Genomic DNA, 26,901 nt, shown 5'->3' with positions numbered 1-26,901 from the left:
TTCTAGTAAACCTATAGTGTGATATTGGTTTCAGGAGAACTGAGTGATTCGTCACTTATATACAATACCCAGTGCTCATCACAAGTGCCCTCCTTAATGCCCCTCACCTCCTTAGTCCGTCCCCCACCCACCTCCCCTCCAACAACCCTCAGTTTGTTCTCCACAGTTAAAAGTTTTCTGGTTTCTCTCTTTCCTTCTATCCTCTATGTTAATCTGTTTTACTTTTTAAAATCCACGCGTGAGTGAAATGATGGTATTTGTCTTTCTCTGACTTATTTCACTTAGCGTAATACCGTCTAGCTTCATTCACGTTGTTACAGTGGCAAGATTTCTTTTTTTTGATGGCTGAATAATATTCCATTGTGTATATTCCACATCTTTTTTATCCATTCATCTGTCGAGGGACACTCGGGCCCTTTCCATAGTTTGGCTATCGTTGATAATGCTGCTATAAACATCAAGGTACATGTACCTCTGTGAATCTGTATTTTTGTATTCTTTGGGTAAATACTTAGAGGTGCAATGGCTGGATCACAGGGTGGCTCTATTCTTAACTTTTTGAGGAACCTCCACACTGTTTTCCAGAGTGGTTGCACCAGCTTGCATTCCCATCAACATGTAAGAGGGTCCCCCCTTCTCTGCCTCCTCACCCATATCTGTTGTTTCCTGTGTTGTCAATTTTAACCATTCTGACAGGTGACAGGTGGTCTCTCGTCTTGGTTTTGATTTGTATTTCCCTGTTGATGAGTGATGTTGGGCATCTTTTCACGTGTCTGTGAGCCATCTGGATGTCTTCTTTAGAAAAATGTTCATGATGTCTTCTGACTGTTTCTTAAGTGGATTATTTGGTTTTTGAGTGTTGAGTTTGAGAAGTTCTTCATAGATTTTGGGAGTATCCAAATCAGATACCAGAAGTACCTTTATCAGACATGTCATTAGCAAATGTTTCTCCCATTCCGTAGGCTGCCTTTTAGTTGTTTCCTTTGTTGTACAGTTTCTCTCTCTTTTTTTTTTTTAGGATTTTATTTATTTATTCATGAGAGACTCAGAGACAGAGAGAGAGAGAGGCAGAGACACAGGCAGAGGGAGAAGCAGGCTCCATGCAGGGAGCCTGACAGGGGACTCGATCCCGGGACTCCAGGATCATGCCCTGGGCCAAAGCAGGTGCTCACCCAGGCGTCCCCAGAAGCTTTTTATCTTGATGAAGTCCCAATAGTTCATTTTTGCTCTTGCTTCACTTGCCTCCCGCAACATGTCTAAGAAGTTAACTATGGCTGAGGTCAAAGAGGTTGCTGCGCTCTCCTCTAGGATTTTGATGGTTTACTGTGTCACATTTACATCTTTCACCCATTCTGAATTTATTTGTGTGTGCTGTAAGAAAGTGGTCCAGTCTTCATTCTTCTGCATGTTACCGTCCAGTTTTCCCAACACCATTTGTTGAAGAGACTGTTTTTTTTCCCCCCAATGGATAGTCTCTCTTTCTTTGTCAAAGATTAGTTGACTGTATTGTTGTGGGTCCGTTATTCTGTTCCATTGATCTATGTGTTTTTGTGCCCGTATGATGCTGTCTTGATGATCACAGCTTTGTAGTACAGCTTGAAGTCCAGAATTGTGCTGCCACTGGCTTTACTTTTCTAATTCAGGATTACTTTGGCTATTTGGGGTATTTTGTGGTTCCATACACATTTTAGGCTCATTTGTTCTAGCTCTGTGAAAAATGTGGTATTTTGATAAGGATTGCATTAAATGCGTAGACTGCTTTGGGTAGTATAGACATTTTCACAATGTTTGTTTTTTCCGATCCACGAACGTGTTTTTCCATTTCTTTGTGTCCTCTTCAATTTCCTTCACAAGTGTTCTATAATTTTCTGAGTAAAGATCTTTCACCTCTTTGGTTGGGTTTATTCCCAGGTATCTTATTATTTTTGGTGCAATTACAAACGGGATCGATCCCTTAATCTCTTTTTTCTGCTGCTTCATTATTGATTATTTACCAGTTTTCAACAAAGAATCCACGGAAGTTTTTACTAGAATTGTACAAAATGTGTAGAAACGTTTGGCTGAAGCGAGATCTTTCTAACACTGTGTATTCTTTTATAGGAACATGTACTTAGTTAAAGACAGTTTGGCCAACCACATATGTTTTTTTAAACAGTGCTTTCATCCGATTCGTATTTTTCCATCTTGTCCACCAGGGTTGACTTTTCAAGTGTCTTGGTAAAAAAGCAGACTTTTTGCTCTCCTACCTTTATTGAATAAAAATTGTTGACCTCTCCATGAATGTGTATACTTAATATGTATTTAGCTGAAGTAAATACACAGGGAATCCTAGTGTGCTGTGCCTGCATCCCCTGGATGATTTTATACAACAACAGTCCTTGGGTAAGACCCACACCAGACACCACAGAGGCAGGCGGTGCCCGCAGTACTCGTCTAGCCTGGCTGCATCTTAGGGAGCCTGTACCGAGTCCCAGGGTCTGCATCCTCAGTGCTCATGGATCGTTATGGAGTTGCACAGGAGTGGTTGACATTACACTGGAGTCCTTACCTCCTTTAAGATATTTGTCCATATAGGGGCGCCTCGGTGGCTCAGTTAAGGTTAAGCCTCCAACTCTTAATGGGATCAAGCCCCAGGGCAGGCTCCGCTCTGGGTGTGGAGCCTGCTTAAGATTCTCTCTTTCCTCTTCCTTTGCCTCCTCCTCCTAACCCCCCAACCCCGCTTGTGCGTGCATAGTGCACTCTCTTTCTCTCTCTAAAAAAAAAAAAAAAGGGATCCCTGGGTGGCGCAGCAGTTTGGCGCCTGCCTTTGGCCCAGGGCGCGATCCTGGAGACCCGGGATCGAATCCCACGTCGGGCTCCCTGCATGGAGCCTGCTTCTCCCTCTGCCTGTGTCTCTGCCTCTCTCTCTCTCTCTCTGTGACTATCATAAATAAATAAAAATTTATTTAAAAAAAAAATAAAAATAAAAATAAAGGAAAAAAAGATATTTGTCACTATATGGTTCCTTCCCTATGAGATTCTTTAGAAAGGCATTATGAAATATTGTTAGTATTGATTTTTTCTCTTCCTTTGATCAACTTTAACTAGATTTGTAGTGGTTCCAACAGTGAAATTCAGGGGTGCCCGGCTGGCTCAGTTGGTAGAGCATGGGACTCTTGGTCTCTGGGTTGTGAGTTCAAACCCCACCTTGGGTGTAGTGCCTACTTAAAATAAAAAATAAAATAGTGAAATTCATAGACAGATTAGCACAGCTGCATAATTATCTGCCTCTTAAAGTGAACAGTACTTGAGCATTAACCAATTTTGTTTCGTTCTCCTTCTTAATACCTGCTACTCCTACCTCTACTTGTCTGTTGTTCCCACCTCCACTTTCTTTTTTTTTCATTTCCATGGTTAGAATAACTGTTGCACTTATGTATTTCGAATGAGGACATGAATAGTCAAGTTATTCAATTAAAACAGATGGCGATGCTTTATCACATAAGCTTTTTGCCAAATGTGATGATTCCTAGATGTTGGCTGTTCTAGTCCGCAAACCGGTGGCCTTGGCTGGTCTTCTCGGTTTGTTTCTTTGGACCGCTCTAATGTCATTCCCTGCAACAGCATAACACAACAGGTGTCTAAACTCCTAGAAGTACACATTTCCTACCAACGGGTGCCAAAGCGTATTGTCTGGCTTGGGAGTTTTGGGTTTTTCTGTAGGAAGAAGTAGGACTTTGAGCCAGAAATGTATATGTTTCTAACACTCTCAAACGAAGTTATTTTATCCTGCCTTAAATTATGGCTAATGTAGCACTGGGCTGGATTGTCACTAAGTGTTCCCTCTGCAACCCCCCTGAGCCCACCCATGAATGTCAGTAAGTCAGCCTGAAGGGCTCCCTACGTGGAAGAACTCACAGGTGTGGTGGCGGCTGTCCAGGCCTCGCCAGCCAGGACTTGCACCCCCGGCCCCCTGCCAGCTGTGTACACTGTACTGGGTGAATTCAGTACTTCCATGATCCCTACATGCTGGACCAGCAGATGCAGCCACCTCGGAGAGGTTTTTAATCAAAATCTCTGGGTGATCTTTGGAATTTTAAATTCTGGGTACCAGAAAATGGTTTGTAGTAGTATCATAGTCTCTGACGACCATCATCAACCAGGTCATTTATATAAAAGTGTGCCTTGTCCATGGTAATATCCCCCCGACGGGGAGGAGACTGGCCATGGGGGTTGAAAAAAATCTTAACTCTTTTTATGTATCAAGCACAAGATACACAGCATATGTAAGGTATTCAAATTTCAGGGATTGGGGCACTGATTACAGAAAAAAATATCTAAGAAGGGTTCTTTATGGGGGGTGATAATGAGAAAAAAAAGTTTGAGACACTGGAATGGGTTAAGTTTTGGTAGTGGGAGCTCTGTCCACACCCTGGAGGTAGGCTTTTCCCTTTAATGGATTTTCTCTACACCTAGATGGGGGGCGGGGAATGGGGGGCCAGGAATGAGGGCCCCCCCCCCCCAAGCGCAGCCCGCTCTCCTGGGGCCCGGGGGGGTGGCATCCGCTCCTGCAGGGCAAAGGTCGCTCTCGGGGCCTTGGCGGCAGCTTACCAAGGTCAGCGGGGTCTATGAACCCAACGTCCTGGAGACAGTCATGTTCTAACGCTTTCTCTCGGATTGTTACCTTTTTATTTTTTGGCGGGGAGCAAATACTCTTTATTTTTTAAGACAAGTACACCCCAAAGACTCCCACGGTGCGGCCAGCGCCGGATGCCATCCTGGGCCGCCGTCTGCGCTCCTTTGTGGCTGGTCCCGACTGCAGCATCCTTCGTTTCACCCTCATCACCGAGACCCTCACGTTATCCTCTAAAGAGGGCGACACGCCATCCTTTCTCCGGAGTGACCTTCACCATCCCTAGTTACCCGCGCCGGATGTGCCCTCCTTCCGAGCTGGCGTGCCCTCTTCACTGTGGCCATCACGTCACCCCGACCCGCAGCAGGAGTCCGTTCAGTGGTCCCTTGGCCCCTGTCGCAAGGCCCACAGAGACATGTTGGGCTCCTGTGCTGTCCGCACAGCCGGTCACGGCTCCTTCCAGCAGAGCCGGGAAACTGGAATTCTGCGCCAGGGGACCCAACCACGTCCTCACTTTGCCATCTTGAATCCTGGGATGACTATTACCTTTTTAGATGAGATGTGAATTGTCCGCAATATTCTAGGTACTGAGAAACAGGTTTGCCTTGTGTGGGGTATATTTTAAGGGACAGGTCTTGAGTAGCCTTCCTCAAATCACAAGCCAGCCTGGTTCCTAGGTTCCCTTCCAGGGCTGCCCTAAGGACCTTCGCTACCACGTTTATAGGGGCCTTCTAATCTCCAACCCCTCGCAGTCACCACGCCAGCTGAAGGCGCCGCTGTCCAGCTCCTGGGCGGCCAGGCCCCCTATGCACACACGTGGCTACTCATCTTCACAACCACCCAACGAGGTTGCAGTATCACCATCTGTCCTACTGATGAAGAGACAGGGGCTCAAGAAAGGCACAATGTCTTACTCAAGGTCACGTGGCTTGGAGCCAAGTTCTGTCCACAACTGCGTCACGACTTGACTATGTTACAGACGATCTCATCTGAGCCACTTAACTCCCCGAGGCAGCTATTACACCGGCAGCTTTACGTCTCAGAAAACAGAAATAACTGAACCTGTAAGACATTAAAGAGGGTAAAGCCAGGCTGTGTCCCAAAGCGGCGGAGGCAGCAGTGCCCAGTGCACGTGCGGCTCTGGCGGGCTGGCGCCCAGACATTCCTCCCCGGCTTTCGGATGGGACGTGGTGACTGCCTGCCTGCCTGCCCGCGACGCAGAGTCACACTTATTTTTTTCCCCTATTACAAAGTTTCGTTTCGGAGACTGTCAGGCAGTGCGCTGGAGCTGCTTTATCAGCATTTGCGTACTGAGCACAAGGTGGCTCCAGCTGGGCACAGATTTCTGAAGAGCCTTAATTTAGATTTTTTGACCTATACGGTGATGCTCTGCATGGACTCCAAGATCAGCATTCTAGAAAGACACTATCTCACCAACTGTGTTCTCATGCTTCGCACCAGAGAAGGGCTGAAAACAATGAAGGTAACCTTGAAACCACTGGTTTATTTAATTATTCTGGCATGACTGTTTTTTTTTTTTTTTTTTGTACAATGGTAGCTGTAGAAGAAGATCAGAAATAAATACAGCTTAAGATTTGAACCACGTCCTGCTGTACTTTTTCTCGAGCCTGAAATAGAATTTTCTAACACCTTTTGTGGTTGGAAATACTGAATTTAAATAGGACTGCAGATATAAACAAAAAGAGCAAGATGTGGATTGATGTGCCTATTCTGGTAAAATGCAGCCACACTATTTCTGAAATACAGATACAAAAATTGATAAAATGACAAGTAGAAAATAGGAAAATCTGGTGATGTGTGCTGCAGTGATAATAGGTCTTTAAATAACGCTATTAGGTACTAATAAAAGACCTGAAAAATGAATAGCTTATGTTGTTGAGGGTCTCTTCAGGTCACAATTTTTAAGATTAATAATTAAAAAACCTATTTCATTATCACTGATATCTGTGGGAATGACATGGGTAAGTATTCGTTTTTCTTTTTGACAAGGGATAAAGCTGAAAAATCAGCAAGATGAACTAAGTAGGGGAGTCTGAGCTCATGGGCAAGGATTCATTTTCCTCTGATCTGTGTTAAGTCCCAACTCCATCTACCTAACACGCACTGTCCTTTCCAAGCAAAGGACCCAGGTACCTCAGTAATATGGTGGAAGTCCCCAACTTACAGTTTTGCAAACTGTTATGCAATGGTGCCTTTACTGTCTGGATTAAGTGGCAATCGGTGTAAATGTGGTTGAGTTAGGAAGCAAAAAGAGAGCAACATTTGAAAATTTTGGTAGGTAATGGTAAGAATTCATACTAGACACCTAAAATTAAACTCTTTAATTTGAAGGAAGATCTATGATCATCTACTATTGTAAGCAAACCAGACACAGGGAGGGATTACCCATTATTGGCAAAAAAAAGTAGACAAAAAACCAAGTATGTTATAATCTTACAAACACTTATGGTTCAAACTGGAAAATGTCCCACCAGAAAATGAGGTCTAGTCTCCAACACAATATACAAACTGGGTTTTGCTGCACAGTTGGACTCTGGAAATGGGTCAACCACGTTACTTCTAGTCATTTGGATTTGGAGATCTAAGCCAACCCACACTACCTCAGTAAGCCTGTCATGTGCCGCCAATTAAAAACTTTTCTAAGAACTTACAAGGCTGAAAATGTTCATTTTACATCTTTGCTGACTGATTTAGAAGAAATCTAGTAAGGAAAGTACTGTGAGACTTTTCTCTGCCAGGTTAGTGAACAGATCTACACTAAGGCCAACTACAACCTCCTTGAATTTGGCTTTAGACTCAGACCAACGATTGTCTACCACAAAGAAGTGCGTCAAAGTATCTTTTCTCTATATCCTGGATTGTTCAATCACTTGTCCCCAGGGTGAGTGGATTAGCTCCCACGGTTACCAGGTTACCCGGTGCACCAGTCAGGCATGCAGGAGGTCCTGCCCCACCAGCAGCCGAAGTGCCCACAGCATCGAAGGGGTGGAGTAGGAAGGGTACTGGCAACACTGTAAGGCTGTCAGGACGAAAACAAGATAATACTTTTTATAGCAGCATTATTTAATCGTGCACTGTTATTTTAAACAAATTGTGCGTGGCTTTAAATAGCAGAGATGATGAAATAGGTTAAAGTCATTAATTATGGATAAGGGCTGTGGAAGAAAAGGAAGACTTTATAAAAATTAGAGGGAGAAATAATACGATTTAGCTAGAAAACAGTGCTATAAAAAGCTTTCTCTATAAAAAGCTTTTTTCTTTTTCTTTTTTTTTCTGGTAGCTCTAAAGCATGGATCAGACCATTGTTCCAGCTCAGAAGTCAGCCAACTTTTTCTCTGGAACTATTTACTACAAACAAAGAGTAAGCACTTTGGGTTTTGTGGGCCATACGGTCTCTGTCACGACTCGACGCTGCTGTACCTTGAAAATAGCCACGTGCCATATGGAAACCAATGGATACGGCTTTATTTACAAAACCAAGTGGCAGGACAGTATTGAAGCAAGGGCTGTAGTTTGGTCTAGACCAGCACTGTCCAACCCAAAAATTACATTAGCCACATGTGTAATCTAAAATTTACTAGTAGCTACACTAGAAAAATAACAGGTAAAATTATTTTAATAGTGTATCTTATTTAACCCCAAATATCATTTCAACATATAAAAACTATTAATAATACACTTTACCTTTTTTGTATTATGTTTTCATAACTGTTGTGTGTTGTACATTCCTAGCATAATAGTCAGATTTCAGGTGCTCAACAGTCACATGGGGCTAGTGGCTACCAAGGTGCAGCATCTCTTCTAGAACCTCCATGCTGGGATGTCCACAACGAATCTGGTTTAGTGACAAAGTACTGGCATTTGCTTCTTAAAAGGGGATGAAATTATGTTGCCGCTAGGGAGCTAGGACAAGGGATTACAGCTACTGGGGAGAAGTATCTCGCCTCAGACATGCTAGGTTGAGGTGGCCCAGGACTGCTGGGGCACAAGTGGGTACAGGTGAATGATGTTCAGGTTCACTTGTCAATGCAACAAACAAGTCTAATCCAAAAAATATCTGCTATAGACCACAAAATGACCCAGGTTGTGAACACATCATTGTAATTTCTGGCCCTCAACACAGAATGCTAGTAATTGTCATTATCACAGCTCTGGTCTTCAGGAACGGTCATTGTATCAGAACTGGAAGTGTATAAAAAAGGTGATCGGGAACATAAAATGAAGAACCGTGTAGCAAGGGGAAAGGAGAAAACACTTCAAAATTAGATTGGATTTTTAAAATGATTAAAACGATCTAAGCGCTTTTCCAATTATTTTTGTGTAATAGGGTTTAATGCTAGTTGGCAATAATTTAAACAAGTTACCGAAGGGTAATCCTAAGGCATGATTGTAAATTCAGGCCTTGGGAAGTTCGTCGGTATTTAAACCTAACTTTCCAGGTGATCAAAATCAGCATTCCTAAGAAAAAAACACAGACAGAACCTTTGGTAATAAAACATAGAGGCCAATGTTTTTAACAAAAAATTTATTACCAAAATACAATATTAAAGTCAATACATGACAAACTCCTGTAAAGCAAAATAAATTATTCTAACATTGTACAGTATTTCCAAAGGTAGTTAAAGAAGCACTATAGACCTTGCTTCACTGTTTGTTGAACAGATAAACTGTTCTACCATGAACACAATCCTAGAGTTTTAGGCTTTAAGGCATGCAGCTTGATGTGCAGGATAATTTTACAAAATGCAAATCATCCTATTTTAATAAGATACAGTGTCAGAATTAACTGTAGTCTTTACATGTCAGTGTTCCAGAAATTTTTAGACTTTGGCTATAGAAGCAATGCCATAGTGTTACACAATACTCATTTCTTAAAAAAATACATGTATTCATGTCCATGAATATCAAACTCAAATTTCTATTAAATATATTTTATAGAATATTACTTAGAGCACCTTGCTGTACAATAAAAAAAGATTAAATAAGTGTCTATGAAAACTAAAAATATAATAAGTCTCAATAGAGAAGCCTGTTGTCTTTGTCAAGCCAAGTACATTGTGGGAAGATACAATGTAAACATGGGTGCCCACCATCTGCTTTGTGAGAAAAGATGGAGAAAATAACAAAGCCACCAACAGCTACCTTGAATAGTATGAGAGATCTAGAACAAGGCTTCTGTCAGTGTCCCCACACTGCACTGGCTGGACACAGAACTGAAGTCCGCACGCAGCCACCATGAGAACGCTGGGGCCACCAACCATGTTCTAGGCTATCAGAGGAGGAGAGAAAATGTTGGCCCCCTGGAAAGTATCACTTGTGACGATCAGAATGCGTCGTCTTGCCCCCTCCCCACCTTGGCCTCACATCCAGTATGTTTCTTTTAAAAACTATTTTTACTATCAAATCTTAGAACCATAAAGTGTTTGAGTAGAAAGCAAATACTATGAGCTTTACAGGGCAAAAGATCTACTACCAGTAAGTAAAACGTTATGCCTATCAAGAGAATTCCTGCTGATTATTGTAATACCTATCTCTTCTACAACTAAACTTGCATACTTAGCCTTCATTATTACTTTTAGAAATGTTCAATTGTTCTTGGTAGAGACACTGTTCACTTAAGGCTTGCCACAAAATGGCAACCAGAAGGTACAGAAGGTCCATGGTATATGGTTCCTCCTATAGCCGTAGAGGAGTTTAGGGATATTCTAGGGTAGAATCAGACGAACACTGAAAGGTTCTGAACTTCTGGGTTAATATTTTCCTCATGAGTTAGGTAAATTTTAAGTCCATGATTCTAAATGGAAAATTTTAGAATCAAAAGAAGTCGTTTAGGGAACTGAAGGTAATTTAAAAATTCACTATTAATGTTTTTGGGATTTTTTTGGTTATTAGTATTTTCTAAATGATTACATGCAATTAAAACCAAGGAAATTTTATAAAACAAAATCCTGCTACTAAAGGTTGTTAATTTTCAGAGTGAGTGATAAAAATGGAACTATTTATTTATTTAAATTTGAAATGAAATATAATTGTGTTTTAATTCTGAAAACAAGAAAACATATAAATCCACATGCAGTGAATCCGGATAATATAATTTAGTATATAAATTCGTTTTATCTTTTTAAAGACCATTTATCAGAAACAGAGTAACTCTCATAAATAAATTAAAGCTACCTAAATCAAAGAGCTGCAAAGTTACGGTCAATTCTGTCTGCTTAAATATCATCATCAAAATGAGATTTAAAAAAAAATTAAACAATTTCAAGTTTCAAGATGGCCTGGCCCCACCTAAGGAGTTCCTGATGCTATCTTAAAAGTATTATTAATTTATTCAATCCACACCTGGGCTTCGGGAAGGGAATTCCTTCCTAAAATGTGTCTGTAGAGTATTCCATTCAAAAAATTCTGTTTTCAATGTCTTCTGAGTTTATCAGAGTCTACAGCCTCAGCACTGGAAGGTGTTAGACATCAGGTTTGGAAAGAGCACCGTGAAGATGGTGCACTGCGTGGCGCACGGGCCTTTAGACTCGTACGCAGCATTTACTTTGACAGAATGATGCAAAAATAAATGATCAGTACTACAAAAGCCAAAACAAAAATAAAAACATCCCTGCTCTCTTCACTTTGAAATACATTTATAATGCAGAATGCGGAATTAATGAGAAGATGACATCTATTTGATGGCGAGTTTTAATGCGGAAGCACTGGTAGTTAACTCTCCGTACGTCCCACCGCGCACTAACAGGATGGAATACTCTACACGGGAGAAACCCTGCAGCCTTGCCAAATGTTGTTGGTTATCAAAAGCTTTATAAACAACCTGAATTTTTACTATAATTTAGCCACATCTGATTATACCTCTTATGCTAAGTACAACTAGATTGATAAACTCCAGGAAGTAAAATCTCAACAGCAGTACTCATTTTAAGGGGCTTTTGAATTTCTCCCCTCTTCCCTCAAATGATTTTTATTTAAGAGAGCCAAGTATTTCCAAGGTCTGATGATCAAGTGCAAATTTTCATACTGTGTTGGTTGAATAGACCTTTGCGGTAATATGCTTGGTCTAGTGTAGGAGACAGGATTATGAAGCCTGTGTAGCTGTGGAGAAAATTGCAGTGTTCTGTCAAACACTTGCAAAGAGCCTCTGGGAAATGTGCTGTGCCAAAGGAGTCCCCATCCTCACGAACCTTCCGATTTGGTTTGAGGCTGGTGGGAATTCAACTATTTTCTCCTTTGCCCACAAGAAATTCACTGTAAACTTAACACACTAATTTACTTCCTAAATGCCTATTTACAATCTGGATTTGGATTCAGAGGTCTCTTTTTTTAAGAAGTAATGTATCTTAGATTGAGTATATGATTAATTCCTACTGATCTGGAGAAAGGTTTATTAGGTAGATCATTTCAATGCCCTCTGGTGATCTTTTCCTTGTTGACTCTGTTGGTGATCGTGAAAACCCCTCAGAGAGTGGCCTCTCAGCCCACACAAGGGGCCCGTCTCTCTAGAGTTGGCATGTCCAAGCTCAGAGTGATGGAGAAAACTAAGCTTTGCTTAAGACTGTGACACTTTTGTAACAAGAAGGTTTAGAATAGTTCTGGAAAAGCTCTTTCTTAATTCTTTTGCTTGCACTTCTACACTATGATAAGCTTTGAATAATAAATACACTCAACACTAAGAAGAGGTAACAGGGCGAACACAGGGTTACATCTTTGCTTCCTCCTCAACCCACTTCCTTCACTCAGAATATTTAAATATCATTCCCGAGTAAACATTAGGAATTTTTTTTATTACACTGCAAATTTGGTTCCAAAGTCACATGCGTCTCTTCCTCAAAAAAAAAAAAACAACAAAAACAAAAAACAAAACAAAACAAAAACAAAAAAACAAAACAAAAAACAAAACAAAACAAAAAACCCCAAACCCAAAACCCAAACACCACACCAACTATTTTTTCTGTGCCTAGCAAGTTATTTGATAGCGCAAAGGTGAAACCGTGCTTTAAAGGATTTCTCTTCTACCATGTTCAAGTATTCAATCTAATTTGTGTTTAAAGCAGTGTTGTGGTCTTTGTTTAGGATGATGTTTACAATCTCACCTTCATGCTCTTTCATATGATCCAGGAGATTTTCCTTGCTGGTAGATTCGAAGCCACAAATACAACAACAGAAGAGTAAAACACAATACTCCATACTGGGAGGGGCCAGACTGGAGTTTTTTTCTAAACTGTACGAGGTATTACTTGTAGGGCTCAGTTTCTCATTGTCGTTGGAACCTACAACTTCGCCAGGAGCCTGGGAAATCAGCTCTGAGGAGGATATCAAATTTTCCGAACTTCCAGTGACAGGATCAGCTCTTTCCTCACTGCTGTTTAAGAGCGTCTTTGCAGGGGACCTCCCCAGAACTCTTAAAAATAAAACAAAACACACCAAATCCTGAATTGGTTATAAGACTAGCAGGTTTAACCCTAACTTTCGTTTACATATAAGGGAAGGGGTAGCATCAGGTACCTGCCACTCTGTGAAATGGCATCATTGATTGCCTTGTTCACTTGTTCATAGTTGTAATTTTGGTCACTCGCATGCTTCCACATGTGAGACTTCAAAGAAGGAGGATGGCTGCATACATACCCACACAGAGAGCACCTGAAAGACACATGTGAGAGTTAGAATGGTCCTGTAACATCACTTAAAGAATTATAGGGTTTCTGCAACAATTATGAAATTCCTTCCCTGGAAGCCTTATGAGACATCCTGTTTCACTGTATCTAAGATGTTAGTGATTGTAAGAGACATATTGATTTCAGAGGCTAAAGTGTCCTAGAAGAGGTATCCTAGGATCAATAAAATTAAGTATTTTCTATTATGGAAAATTTATTAGAATCATGACAAACATCCTAGATTACTTTGGCTATTACAGTATTTGGAAAGATTTTTAATATAGTAATATACAAAATCTTTGCTCTAAATTTAACCATACACAGAAAAAAATGCACAAAATCAATATGCTATACTGTTCTATTTCTTAAGGCAAAAAGGAGAGTGCCTGGGTGGTTCAGCTGCTTAAGCATCTGCCTTTGGCTCAGGTCATGATCCCAGGGTACTGGGATGGAGCCCCACATAGGGCTCCTTGCTCAGCAGGGAGTCTGCTTCTCCTAAACCCTCAACCCCTCCCTCCACTTGTGCGCGCTCTCTCTCTCTCGCAAATAAAATCTTAAAAGAAAGCAAAAAAGAAACTAAATAATTTTAACATGAACTTATTCCTGTTATTTACACATCCACAGAAAAGGGAAGTAGTCCTGAAAAGCATCCACAATTTAGATTTCATAAATAAAATGGTTAATTAATAATCTTTAAAAAGTTTCAAACATTTGTTTCACATAATTGGTTACACTCGGTAAAACCTGAATTGAATGAAATATTTTTAAAAACGAATAGACTTTTTTTGAAGAGACACTTAGAGCGCACTTTTAGGTTTATCCCCTTGCCCCTGCACCCAGTTCCCCCTTAGTGTCACATCTTAGTCATCATCTCCCCCTCCCAGTTCCCACATCTTGTCCCAGTGTGGAAGATCTGTAACACAAATGTGAACCAAAATGGATACATCATTATGAAGTTGACAGTTTACACTAGGGATCACTGTTCTTGTTACACAATTCTGTGTGTTCTGACAATGCATAATGTCATGCATCCCCCATGACAAATCATAAAGGATAATTTCCTCGCCTGAAATACCCTCCGTGCTCTATGTATTCACCCCCCGCATTAATCCCCGGCAACCAGTGATTCTTTTACTGTCTCCACAGTTTTGCCTTTTCCAGAATGTCACATAGTTGAAATCATAGTACATAGCCTTTTACGGCTGGTTTCTTTCATTTAGCCATATGCATTTAAAAGTTCCTTCACGTCTTTTCATGGTTTGGTAACTCTTTTCTTATCACCAAATAATATTCCATTGTCTAGATGTACCACAATTTGTTTATCCATTCACCAACTGAAGGATATCTTGGCTGTTTCCATATTTTTTGACTATTATAAATAAAGTTGCTATAAACACATGTGTGCAGCTTTTTGTATACATAGGAGTTTTCATCTTTTGGGTAAATACCTAGGAGCACAACTGCTGGATGTCTGGTAAAATTATGTTTATCTTTTAACTTAATTTTTATTTTTAAGATTTTTAATTAATCTCTATACTCCACATGGGCTTGAACTCACAACCCAGAGACCAAGAGTTGCATGCTCTACCAAATGAGCCAGCCAGGTGCCCTGTAAATGTACTTTGTGAAAGAAATTTTTGTTAAATATTTAAGTAGAAGCCTAACAAATCAGGGAACTTATCTGAACTCTTCACAACAATAGGAGACATGGAATAATGAAGCACAAAAGAAAGTAAAAAGGCATAAGTAAATATGACAAACAGGCCAGGTCTAACTCACTAACTCATCTTCAACTTTATGATGGGTGCAACAGTATTAGCTTTTATTACATGTCCTGAGGCATCAGATCCAAGGCCAGTGAAGGGCCTTTTACCTCAAGAAACATCAGGCCAGGGCAGCCCCGGTGGCGCAGCGGTTTAACGCCGCCTGCAGCCCAGGGCGTGATCCTGGAGACCCTGGATCGAGTCCCACGTCAGGCTCTCTGCATGGAGCCTGCTTCTCCCTTTGCCTGTGTCTCTGCCTCTCTCTCTCTCTCTCTCTGTGTCTCTATGAATAAATAAAATTAAAACAAACAAACAAACAAACACCAGGCCATTTAAAGGCAATAAATGTGCAATTCTTGAATTCCCATAAATTCAAACAAAAATTATCCAGAAGATGTACAATTTTCATTAATAAGCAGAAAAATGCATCACACTCACAAGCCTGACAAAGATAAGTCCGATAATGCCATTTCTGTATAGATGTGCAGAAATGGAAATGAACAAATTGAATGTATTTAAGTACAAACACTCTGAAGAGTAATTCTGTTAAGAATGAAGAACCACACATCTGTGACCTTGTATTCTAGTTCTAGGGGGCTACCCTAAAGATACTCTCATACGTGTTCACCAGGGCACACCTAAAAGAATCATCACTGCAGCCATGAACAGTTAAAAAAAAAAAAAAAGACGCAACTCACAACCACTGTTGGAATGGAAATGGAAATATGGAATATGGAAATTAAATGGTTTATTTTCATATAAGGGAACATTATACTGTGCCTAAAATGAAAGAACGAGATGTATACTTATCACCATGAACCAATGTCAATAATGATCAGTGAAAAGAAAAAGCAACAGAAAGATTTGTTTGGTATATCATTTAAATAAATTGTGAAAATACCAAAACAGGTATGTGTTGTTTATACACACACACACACACACACAGTAAAGGCTTGAAAAAATGCTAGGAAATGATACATATTAGTATCAGGACAATGGGAAAGAAAAGAAGTTTTACCTGTTCCTGTTTTATTTCTTCCAAGTGTGGTAAGACATTTGAAAGGTTTTATCACTTAAAATATTTTAAAGCTATTATCCCATTCTCTTTAAGACTTTATAGCTTGCATAATAGTTTTATCACTGGCCACACAAGAAAACCTTAAATCATCTTGTTTTGCCCATTTACATCTGAGATGTAGTGCTTTTTTTTTTTTTTTCTAAGCAAGCTCCACACCCAGTGGACTCATGACCCTAAGATCAAGACCTGAGTTGGACGCATGACTGAGCCACCACGAGATGCAGCATTTCTTTTGACATATATCAGTAACATTTCACTAACATCTAAAAAGGGCTGGCAGTTGGTGATCACTCCCATCTCCATGCCATTCTCAGTGTCCATATCTGACTATACTCGTTACACTGTGAGGGGAGTGTGCTGTGGGTACGGTCCTTGGCTCCAGTGTTTCTGGACTGATTCCTTGGAAGGAGAGACTGCCCTGCACCACTTCGGCCTGGTGTCCAGGTCTACAATGAGCAAGTGGGAGTCAAACAGCCAAGGCCAAGAGATGACCACTTGTTCCCACCTACTACTTTCACCAACACAATGCCTTAATACATGTCAAATACCTACACGGCAATTTATAATATACACATATTTATGATTATATGAGAAAAGGAAATATACATAAATTCATGACTCTTCAGATTACTTGTCTCCTTATATATATTAAGACTCCTACCCTGAAATCTCACCGGAAAATTCTGTACCCAGAATGAACCACAGGATGCTGCACATCAAAGGGTCCTCTGAATGAAAAGTCAGTCTTTATTATGCAAGGAGTTTCATACTTTGAGAAAAATGGGTCAAAAAATAAAAGTCAGAAATTGCAAACTTATCCCACGGAACATATCCAATGTTACTCAAAACTTTTAAAAAATAAGAGTGGTGAATTATTCAATTATTTTTTTTAAAGCAAATTAACTTTAGAATAGTTTGAGTTTTAAAAAAATGTTTCTCCTACTGTTAACATCTTTTATTGCTGTCATAAATATGGAGCCAAAGCTGATATGTTATTATTAACTGAAGTTCATACTTATTTCCTTAGTTTTATCCTTTTTCTATTCCAGAATCTTCTTTTTTTTTTTTTTTAATTTTTTATTTATTTATGATAGTCACAGAGAGAGAGAGAGAGGCAGAGACACAGGCGGAGGGAGAAGCAGGCTCCATGCACCGGGAGCCTGATGTGGGATTCGATCCCGGGTCTCCAGGATCGCGCCCTGGGCCAAAGGCAGGCGCCAAACCGCTGCGCCACCCAGGGATCCCCAGAATCTTCTTTAGGATACCACATTTGGTGATCATATCCTTTGGATCTTCAGGGAGGAAGATTTCATTTTACATTTTACATTTCAACAGTTCCTCAGACTTTCCTTGTTTCTAATGACCTTGACAGACTTAAAGAATGCTGGTCATGTATTCTGTAGACTATCCCTCAATTTGGCATGTCTAATGTCTTTCTCATGCTTAGCCTATGGTAATGGGCTCTTGGGAGGAAGACCAAGGGGTACAGTGCCATTTTCATCACATAATACTGTCATAACATGACTTAACATTGTTGATGCTGACCTTGAGGTCAAGTTTCTCCACAGGAAGGTTACTGTTTCTTATCCCCTTTCCACATTGCATACTTTGGAAGAAAGTCACAAAGTGCAACCCATATTTCACTTAAGGAATGGGAATTATAGTCCATCTCCCAATAGCAGACTATCTATATAAATTATTAGGAATTCTGCATAGGAGCTTTCTCTATTCTCATCCATTTATTATTCAATCAATGTCAGTATGGACTCCTGGATATTTTTTACTTCGGGATATAATACTATACTATTTATTTTATTGCTGAAATCACTAAGGGCTCCTCCAGCTGGCTCCCAAGTACGGCTGACACACTCCATGGTTTTGTCTATTGAGCACTTCCCTTACATTCTGGCACTCAAGATGGTCTAGGCTTACTTATCTACCTATATAGATCAATCATTTCTCTAAGCCATTTCTCTTGTTCAGTTTTATTGGTATTTGAGGCAAAGATGTGCGTGCTCAATGAAGTGCCCCTTTTTAAAGACTTATTTATTGTTTCTTTTTGTGGGGGGAGCTTGTAGGATGGGGCAGGGGGGGACAGAGGGAGAGTGAGAATCCAGGCAGACTCCCCACTGAGTGTGGAGCCTGATGTAGGATTTGATCTCACAGCCCTGAGATCATGACTGGAGCCAAAATCAAGAGTCAGACACTTAAATAACTGAGCCACTCAGGTACCACTGAACTGCTTTATTTCTAAAAATAACTCACTTTCCTGATTTCAAAAATCCACTGTAGGAAATTAGAAATATAAAAAAATATACAAAGAAAAAAATCATTTATAGCTTAACCACTAGATGTAACCAATATTATCATTTTGATGTGTGTTTCATAGTCTTAAAATACATATATTCATAAAATTGGGATCATACAGGTAACTCTTTTGTCAATATTCCTCAATAGAACTTAAATTTTCTACAATAAAACATTTATGGCTGCACAATTCTATTCTTGATGGGACTGGTAAAATTCCATCCACAATTCTTTATCACTTTATGAAAAAAAATATAATCACAAACTTCTGGTTTCTGGTCCAGCACATAAGAAGATTGAAGTAACTGATGACTTGCTGGGGGCTAAATGTACACAAGGGTAAGAGTTAAAACTGTGAAGGGATGCAATCACTGGGGACCCTCCACACTTTTCTGAGTTTACCTCCTGGAGTTCTATCAAGTTCTTGGTGAATGTTGGAGAAAAATCCTTCTGTTTAGGCAGATGGAGGGGTAAAAGAACTTCAAAACATGCCATAGCATTCTGTCCTTAACAGGTCTACCTGTAGGACGAACTATTTAATCAGAGCCTCGCCTGCTGGAGTTTCCTGAAGCATCAGTGGCCAGAGAGAAGGGAAATACCCAACTCCAGCCCACTCCAGCTATCTTGTCCCACCAAAAGTGGGGGACTGAGAAGTGCACGTAAAGTTCAATCCAGAGGCACAGACTCATTAAAAAACTGACACCTAATCACAGACTACTGAATGCTTCCCTTCTCCCCCCGTACTACACATTACTAAAAGCCTATTTATAGCACTGCCTTTTACCTAGCACATCATGCCTGGCTATCAAGAAAAAATTATGACATACTAAGAGGTAAAAAAAAACCCCAAAGTTTAAAGAGACAGAGCAAGCATCAGAACAAGACTCATATATGGTAGAATACTGGAATTATTAGACTGGTGATTTAAAGCAACTATGACTGAGGCACCTGGGTGGATGAGTCGGTTAAGTGTTTGCCTTCGGCTCAGGTCATGACTCCAGGGTCCAGGGATCAAGCCCCATGTTGGGCTCCCTGCTCAGCAGGGATTCTCGTTTCTCCCTCTTCCTCTGCCTGCCACTGCCTGATTGTGCTCTCTCTCTCTTTCTCTCTCTCATTCTCTATCAAATAAATACAATCTTAAAAAAAAAAACTATGATTAATATGCTGAGAGTGCTAATAAATACAATACACAATAACAGATGGGTAATGAAAGCAGTGAGATGGAAAGTCTAAGAACCAAAAAAATGCTAGAGATAAAAAATATGTAACAAAAACGAAGAGTGCCTTTAATGGGCTTATTAGTAGACTGGACATGACTGAGGAAAGAACTTCTGAGCTTAATGATACCTCAGTAGAAATCTCCAAAATTGGAAAACAAACAGAAAGGAGACTGGGAAAAACAAAATATACAACCAAAAAAAAAAAAAAAGGTGGAACATGTATGTAACAGGAATAGAAAAGAAAAAGAGAAAGAAGAAATATATGAAATAATAACTGAGAATATCCCCAAATTAATGCCAGACACCAAACCACAAGTCCAGGAATCTCAGAGAACACCAAGCAGAATAAATGGCAGAAAAAGTACACCTAGGTATATCATTTTTGAACTACAAAAAATAAAAGAGAAAAAAAATCCTGAAAAGAAGCCAGAGGAAAAAAACACCTATAGAAGAACAAAGGCAAAAATTACATCTGATTTCTCAGAAACCAGGCAAGCCAAAGAATGGAGTGAAATATTTCAAGTATTGAGGGTAACAACAATCAACCTAGAATTCTACAGTTAGCAAAATTATTATTCAAAAGTAAAGCAGAAATAAAGACTTTCTTAGATAAACAAAAAAACTAAAGCATCTTGTTGCCTGTAGACCAGTAAGAAATTGTCTTGCAAGCAATGTTTTAAAAAGTTCTTCAGGGGGCACCTGGGTGGCTCAGTGGTTGAGGGTCCACCTGTGGCTTGGGTTGTGATCCTGGAATTGAGTTCCTCATCAGGCTCCTCATAGGGAGCTTGCTTCTCCCTCTGCCTATGTCTCTGTCTCTCATGAATAAAGAAATAAAACCCTAAAAAAAAAAAATTCTTCAGGAAGAAGGAAAATGATACAGGCCAGAAACCTGAACATACATGAGGAGAGAGAGTGTCAGAGAAGGCGTAAGAGTAAAAAGAACTCTCATTTTTCTTATTTTAATTAATTAATTAATTAATTAATTAATTAATTAATGATAGACATAGAGAGAGAGAGAGGTAGAGACACAGGCAGAGGGAGAAGCAGGCTCCATGCCGGGAGCCCGACGCGGAACTCGACTGGGACTCCAGGATCGCGCCCTAGGCCAAAGGCAGGCGCCAAACCGCTGAGCCACCCAGGGATCCCTCATTTTCCTTATTCTTAATTGAGCTAAGAAATAAGTTTGTTGGGACACCTGGGTGGTTCAGTGATTGAGCATCTGCCTTTGGCTCAGGTTGTGATCTCAGGGTCCCGGGATCGAGTCCTCCATTGGGCTCCCTGCAGGGAGCCTGCTTCTCTGTCTGCGTATGTCTCTGCTTCTCTCTGTGTGTCTCTCACGAATAAATAAAATCTTTTTTTTTCTTCGAATAAATAAAATCTTAAAAAAAAGGGAAGTTTGTCCACAATAATAGCAACAATGTACCTGTTTATATACGCTTATGTATGTGTGTGTACACACACACACACACACACATTCTTAGGTATAACTGAAATTTTAATGACACAAATAATACAAAGGATGGGAAAGAAGAATTAGGATTATTTTATTATAAGGTATTTGTACTATTCATGAAGCTGGTATGTTATTTGAACATGGATCTGGATTAGTTGTAAATGTGTATTTAGAAGTCTAGGGAAACCACTAAAAAAAAGTAAAAAAAAGAAACGTAACTCACATGCTAAGAAAGGAAAGAACATGAAATCATACCATACCCTCAATCAAAAACAGAAACAGCAGAAAAAGAGAGGAAAAAAATAGGAACAAAGAACAAGGGCAACAAACAGAAAATAGTAATAAATATGGTAGATACAAATTCAATTATATCAACAATAATTCTGAATGTCAGTGGTCTAACAACACCAATTAAAATACAGAGGTTGTTGGGAGTAGATTAAAAACAAGAATCAACCATGTGCTGTCTATAATAAACCCATTTTAAATATAAATACACAGAGAGGAAAAGTAGATGGAAGGAGACACATATATCACACTAATACTAATTAAAAGAAAGAGCAGCTATATTCATTTTAGACAAGGCAGACTTCAGTTAAAGAAAAGTAATCAAGGAAAAACGGGGCATTACGTAATGACAAAGGGGTCAGTTCTCCAAGACAGATGGTGGTTAGCATGGATGTGCCAAACAACAAAGGATAAAACTGTATGAAGCAAAAACTGACAGAACTGCAAGGACGAACAGATGAATCCACTATTGTAGTTGAAGACTGACGCATCTGTCTATCATAGAGCTACAGCAGACATAACTGAACTGAAAACCACCATCAATTAGCTGGATATAACCGACATCTATAGATGACTTCACTCAGAACTGTAGACTACAAATTCTTCTCAAACTCACATGGAATATGACAGACCAAGACAGACCACATTTTGGGCCATAACACACCTGAACAAATTTAACAGAAATTATACAATGTCTGCTCTCAAACCATAATGGAATTAAGGTAGAATAACAAAGGTAGTGGAAAATCTCAAAATACTTGGGAGACTGAACAGTATACTTATAAATAACACACGGGTCAAAGGAGAAATGTGAAGAAAAATTTTACAGTATTTTGAACTAATGAAAAAGCAACTTATCAAAATGTGTGGAATGCAGCAAAAGCACTGCTTGCTTGGAGGGAAACTGATAGCACTGAATGCATATAGTAGAAAAAAAGAAAAATCTAAATCACTCATCTAAGTTTTCACCTTAGGAAACTAGGGAAAAAAAGAGCATATTAAATCCAAATAAGTAGGGGAAAAAATAAAATTAGAGCAGAAATCAATGAAACTGAAATCAGGAAATCAATAGAGAATGCAACAAAACCAAAAGCTGGTTCTTTGAAAAGATCAGTAAGATCAAAAGGACACAAGTGATTAATATCAGAAATGAAAGAGGGGATACCACCACAGATCTCATAGACATTAAAAGGTAATCAAGGAATAATATGAACAACTCTATCTTCCTAAATCTGATAATCTAGGTAAAACAGACCTTTCCTTTAAAGACACAATCTGCTAAAACTCACACAAAAAAGAACAATCTGAAGAGGCCCTGTATCTATTGAAGAATTAAATAATTTGGAGTGCCTGGCTGGTTCAGTTGGCAGAACATGTGATTCTTAATCTTAGGGTCATGAGTTCAAGCCCCACACTGGGCATGGAGCCTCCTTAAAATAAATAAAAGAAATAAAAAGCAAAAGACAAAAAACAACAAAAAAGAGAAGAAATTAAATCAATAATTAATAACCTTTCTAAAACAGAAAGCACTGCGTCCAGATGGGTTCACTGTTTTTTTTTTTTTAATTAAATATTTGGAAAGAAATTATGCCAATTCTCTACAATTTCTTTCAGAAGCTAAGGGAGTCAACACTTCTGAACTCATTCTGAGTCTGGCATTACTCTAACACCCAAACCAGACAAAGACATTACAAGAAAAAACAAACTAGAACCCAATACCTTTCATGAATACAGATGCAAAAATCCTCAATAAAATGTCAGCAAATTGAATACAACAATGTATAAAAAAATCCCATACCACCACCAAGTTATCCCAGGTATGCAAGCCTGGTTCAGTATTTGAGAACCAATGTGATCTATCTCATTAATAGGTAAAGAAAAATCATGTGATCACAATAAAAATTATTTATTTATTTATTTATTTATCCATCCATCCATCCATCCATCCATCCATCCATTCATGAGAGACAGACAGAGGGAGAAGCAAGCTCCCTGCGTGGAGCTGGACTTGGGACTCAATCCCAGGACCCCGGGATCACGCCCTGAGCCGAAGGCAGATATCAACCGCTAAGTCACCCAGGTGCCCCATGTGATCATATTAATAGATGCTGAAAAAGCACCTGACAAAATCCAGTGCCCATTCATGATATAAACTTTCAGCAAACTAGGAACTTCTTCAAATGGATAAAGACTATCTACAGTAAACTATAACTAACATCATACTTGATGAGAAACTTGAAGCTATCCTGCTAAAGTTTAGGAGAAAGAGATGAATATCCCCTCTCACCACTTTTTTCAACATTGTATTTGAAGTCCTAGCTAATATAAGTGAGCAAAAAAAGGAAATAAAGCATACAGTTTGGGAAAGAAAAAATAAAAGTCTTTGCAGATGACATTATGGTCTACACAGAAAATCCAGAAGAATGGACCAAAAAACTCCTGGAATTAATAAGCAATTATAGCAAGACTGTAGGATATAGGTTAATATATATAAAAGTAATCACTTTTCTATATTCCTGTGATGAACAGGTGGTATTTGAAATTAAAAACACAATACCATTTACATTAGCACTCCCCAAATGAAATACTTAATTTTAACAAAATACGTATAAAATCTCTATGAGGATAACTACTAGACTGATAAAAGAAATCAAAGATCTAAATAAATGCAGAGATATTCTATAGTCATGGATTGGAAGACCCAGTATCATCAAGATGTCAGTTCTTCCCAACTTGATCTACACATTCAATGTGATTCCAATAAAAATCCCAGCAAGGTATTTTGTGGTTATTGCCTCTCAAGTTTATATGGATAGGCAAAAGATCTAGAATAGCCAAAAAATACTGCAGGTAAACAAAGCTGAAGAAGTGGTACATAACTATGGAATCAGTTAAGAGATCAGTGGTCACTAGGAGTTTGGGGTATGTGTGGCGGGGGAATGAAAAGGCGGAGCGCAGGGGATTTTTAGAGCTGTGAAACTACTCAGCGTGATAGAGTACTATATAATGGTGGATACATGTCATTATAAATTTGTCTAAACACACCAAGAATGGACTATGGACTTTGGATGATGATAATTTACCAGTGCAGGTTCATCAGTTGTAATGAATATACCACTCTGGTTGAGAATGTTGATAATGAAAGAGGCTATAAATGTGTGGGACATGGAGTATATGGGAAGTCTTTGTACTTCTGTTCAATACTGCAGTGAATCTAAACTGCTCTAAAAAATAAAGACTATTAAAAAAAGGTGGACAGTTACATATTAAGAATTTTAGGCATTTAAGGCTTTTGATACAGAAAATCAATGAGAACACACTGCCTATAAGCTCTAATTTTTTTACCAGTATATGTTCATTCTTTTAAAATATACTTAGAGTAGAAATTAGGAAGAAATGAAATATCAATGCTCTTTTCAAAGCATGAAAAAAACACAACAAAAACAAAAACAGAAACAAAAAGACAAAGCATGACCAGGTCCAATGTCGAAAGTCAATTAAAAAAATAGCCAGTTTCTTTATATTCAAATTAGCTTAGGCCTTCAAGCTGCAGACAAATTTTTAAAAAGTTGTTTCAAGTCTTTATACTAAGTTAGAATCACACTGATACTGAAACTTGGCAAGGGCAATTGAAAAAAAAAAACTACATACCAAATCTCAGTTACGGATATCAATGCAGATTATCCTGAATAAAACGCTGGCAAAGAGATTCCCACAGTTTATTAAAAGAATAATATACCATGACGAAGGGAGGCTTATTCTAGGAATACAGAGAATTCAATATTAGGAAGTTTATTATCATTCACCATTTGAAAGAATCAAAGGAGAAGCCGTATTTTCACTGTTGTTACTGAAACTTAATCTAAAGAAACTCAATATCCATTTATTTATTTATTTATTTTTAAATTTTTATTTATTTATGATAGTCACAGAAAGAGAGAGACAGAGAGAGAGGCAGAGACATAGGCAGAGGGAGAAGCAGGCTCCATGCACCGGGAGCCCGAAGTGGGATTCGATCCCGGGTCTCCAGGATCGTGTCCTGGGCCAAGGGCAGGCGCCAAACCGCTGCGCCACCCAGGGATCCCTCAATATCCATTTAAACAAAACTTTTTACTATGGAAATCTGATTTTTTTTGAGACAGAGAGAGAATGTACATGTGAGTGGGGCCGGGGGAGGGCCAGAGGGAGAGGGAGAGAGAGAATCCCAAGCAGGCTCCACACCCAGTGCAGAGTCTGATGCAGGGCTCAATCTCACAGTCTGAGCCAAAATTCAGAGTTCAAAGCTTAACTCATTGAGCCATCTAGATGCCCCCTCAATATCTTTTGATATGAAGAAGTCCTTAAAATTTTCCCTAAGAGAGGAAGAGAGAGAGAGAGAGAAAGCCAAAGCTGCATATGGAATGACTAAGTCCTAATTCTAGGAGCATTGACCTAAGGTCAGTAGAAAGGCTACACCGAAGGGACACACTCACAACGGTAAATACTCATTGAAAGATCTACGTGTGAAAAAGTGGGAAAAATTGGTAAGATTAAGCACTTATTAAAATGATTTTCAACTGATTAGAGAAGACAGATACTATAGAAGAACCTCAACCTCAAAGTAATGTACAGGCAGCTTATTACACCTATTTCTACCTGCTTTTTAAAGAATAGGTTTCCTTTACCTAAAGCACTATTCTCCCACTTTCCATTCCCCTCTGCACTCTGCCTATACAAGTCCATGGAGCAAACCAAATTCTCTTAGTTTACAAAAATGAGAGTGATCTATTATTACACCATCATCTTGTTTTATTCACTTTACTTACTATACATTTATTTTCTGAAATTATGTTGTTTACTTGTCAATCTTCTTTCATGAAGGTATTAACGTAAAAAAATAAAGCTGCCAGTTATTTTAGCACCCCAAAATGGTGCTTTATTTGGGAATAACAGAGAATTGCAATCCAGGGCAAGTGAGTTTGGCAAAACCAAGTCTTCTGATCAAAGGACAGGGATGTCCTTTAACAGAGGAAAGAAGGAAGTTAGGAAGGCTGTTAAAAACAAAAAACCTTTATTTATAAAACAAAACAAAACAAAAACCCCCAAAAACCCACTGGGATAAACTGGGAGCTGGAAGCATAGTGGTTTTTCATTGGCTGAGCCGTGATCACCTCTCACTGACTGGGCTGCTGGGGGGCTGTGGTGAGGAGGTCAGCTTTTCTATCTCTTGCTGGGATAGTAAAGTAGTATCCACCTGTAAAGTCCTTCTCTTCCTACTGGGGTCTGCAACTGACAATGAGTGGTAGGGCAGGCATGAGAGCTCCCTCTGCTGAACCTGCAACTCCATTCTAGTGAGGCTCCCTTTATTAATCTTCATAGTATAAAAGCCATGAAATAGAAAATGAACAGGTGACCCTATACCAGCCTGACTAAAATACATGGTAGTACACCTAGAAAAAGCACAAAAAATATATTTCAAAACAGAGGGCTATCTATGTTTAACAGATCATTTCTAATCATTTT

At 39.3% G+C, this 26,901-nt stretch overlaps 1 protein-coding gene and 1 long non-coding RNA gene across 8 annotated transcripts in view; one reads left to right on the top strand and one right to left on the bottom strand.

The window, feature by feature from the left end:
- Window positions 1-4,651: 4,651 nt before the first annotated feature.
- Window positions 4,652-26,901, bottom strand: part of ZNF507 (zinc finger protein 507) — a 43,553-nt gene continuing 21,303 nt past the window's right edge. For 4 of the 7 annotated variants that reach the window (XM_072750129.1, XM_072750146.1, XM_072750135.1 and 1 more), the window contains 4 exons: window positions 13,142-13,276; window positions 12,730-13,037; window positions 8,998-9,091; window positions 4,652-7,652 (listed from right to left, as the gene is read on the bottom strand). In XM_072750129.1, the coding sequence (XP_072606230.1) occupies window positions 7,496-7,652; window positions 8,998-9,091; window positions 12,730-13,037; window positions 13,142-13,276 (694 nt within the window). In that variant the 3' untranslated portion in view covers window positions 4,652-7,495. Of the gene's footprint in view, window positions 7,653-8,997; window positions 9,092-9,143; window positions 13,038-13,141; window positions 13,277-26,901 lie in introns of those variants that run through there. The other 3 variants (XM_072750152.1, XM_072750159.1, XM_072750162.1) reach the window with 2 other exon arrangements.
- Window positions 5,870-8,246, top strand: LOC140597965 (uncharacterized). Its single transcript, XR_012000057.1, has 3 exons — window positions 5,870-6,095; window positions 7,372-7,514; window positions 7,914-8,246. It is a non-coding gene; the product is annotated as an uncharacterized lncRNA (long non-coding RNA).

This window comes from Vulpes vulpes, chromosome 1 (assembly GCF_048418805.1).
Source record: "Vulpes vulpes isolate BD-2025 chromosome 1, VulVul3, whole genome shotgun sequence".
Lineage (NCBI taxonomy): Eukaryota > Metazoa > Chordata > Mammalia > Carnivora > Canidae > Vulpes > Vulpes vulpes.
This window is presented reverse-complemented; position numbering and strand designations above follow the sequence as displayed.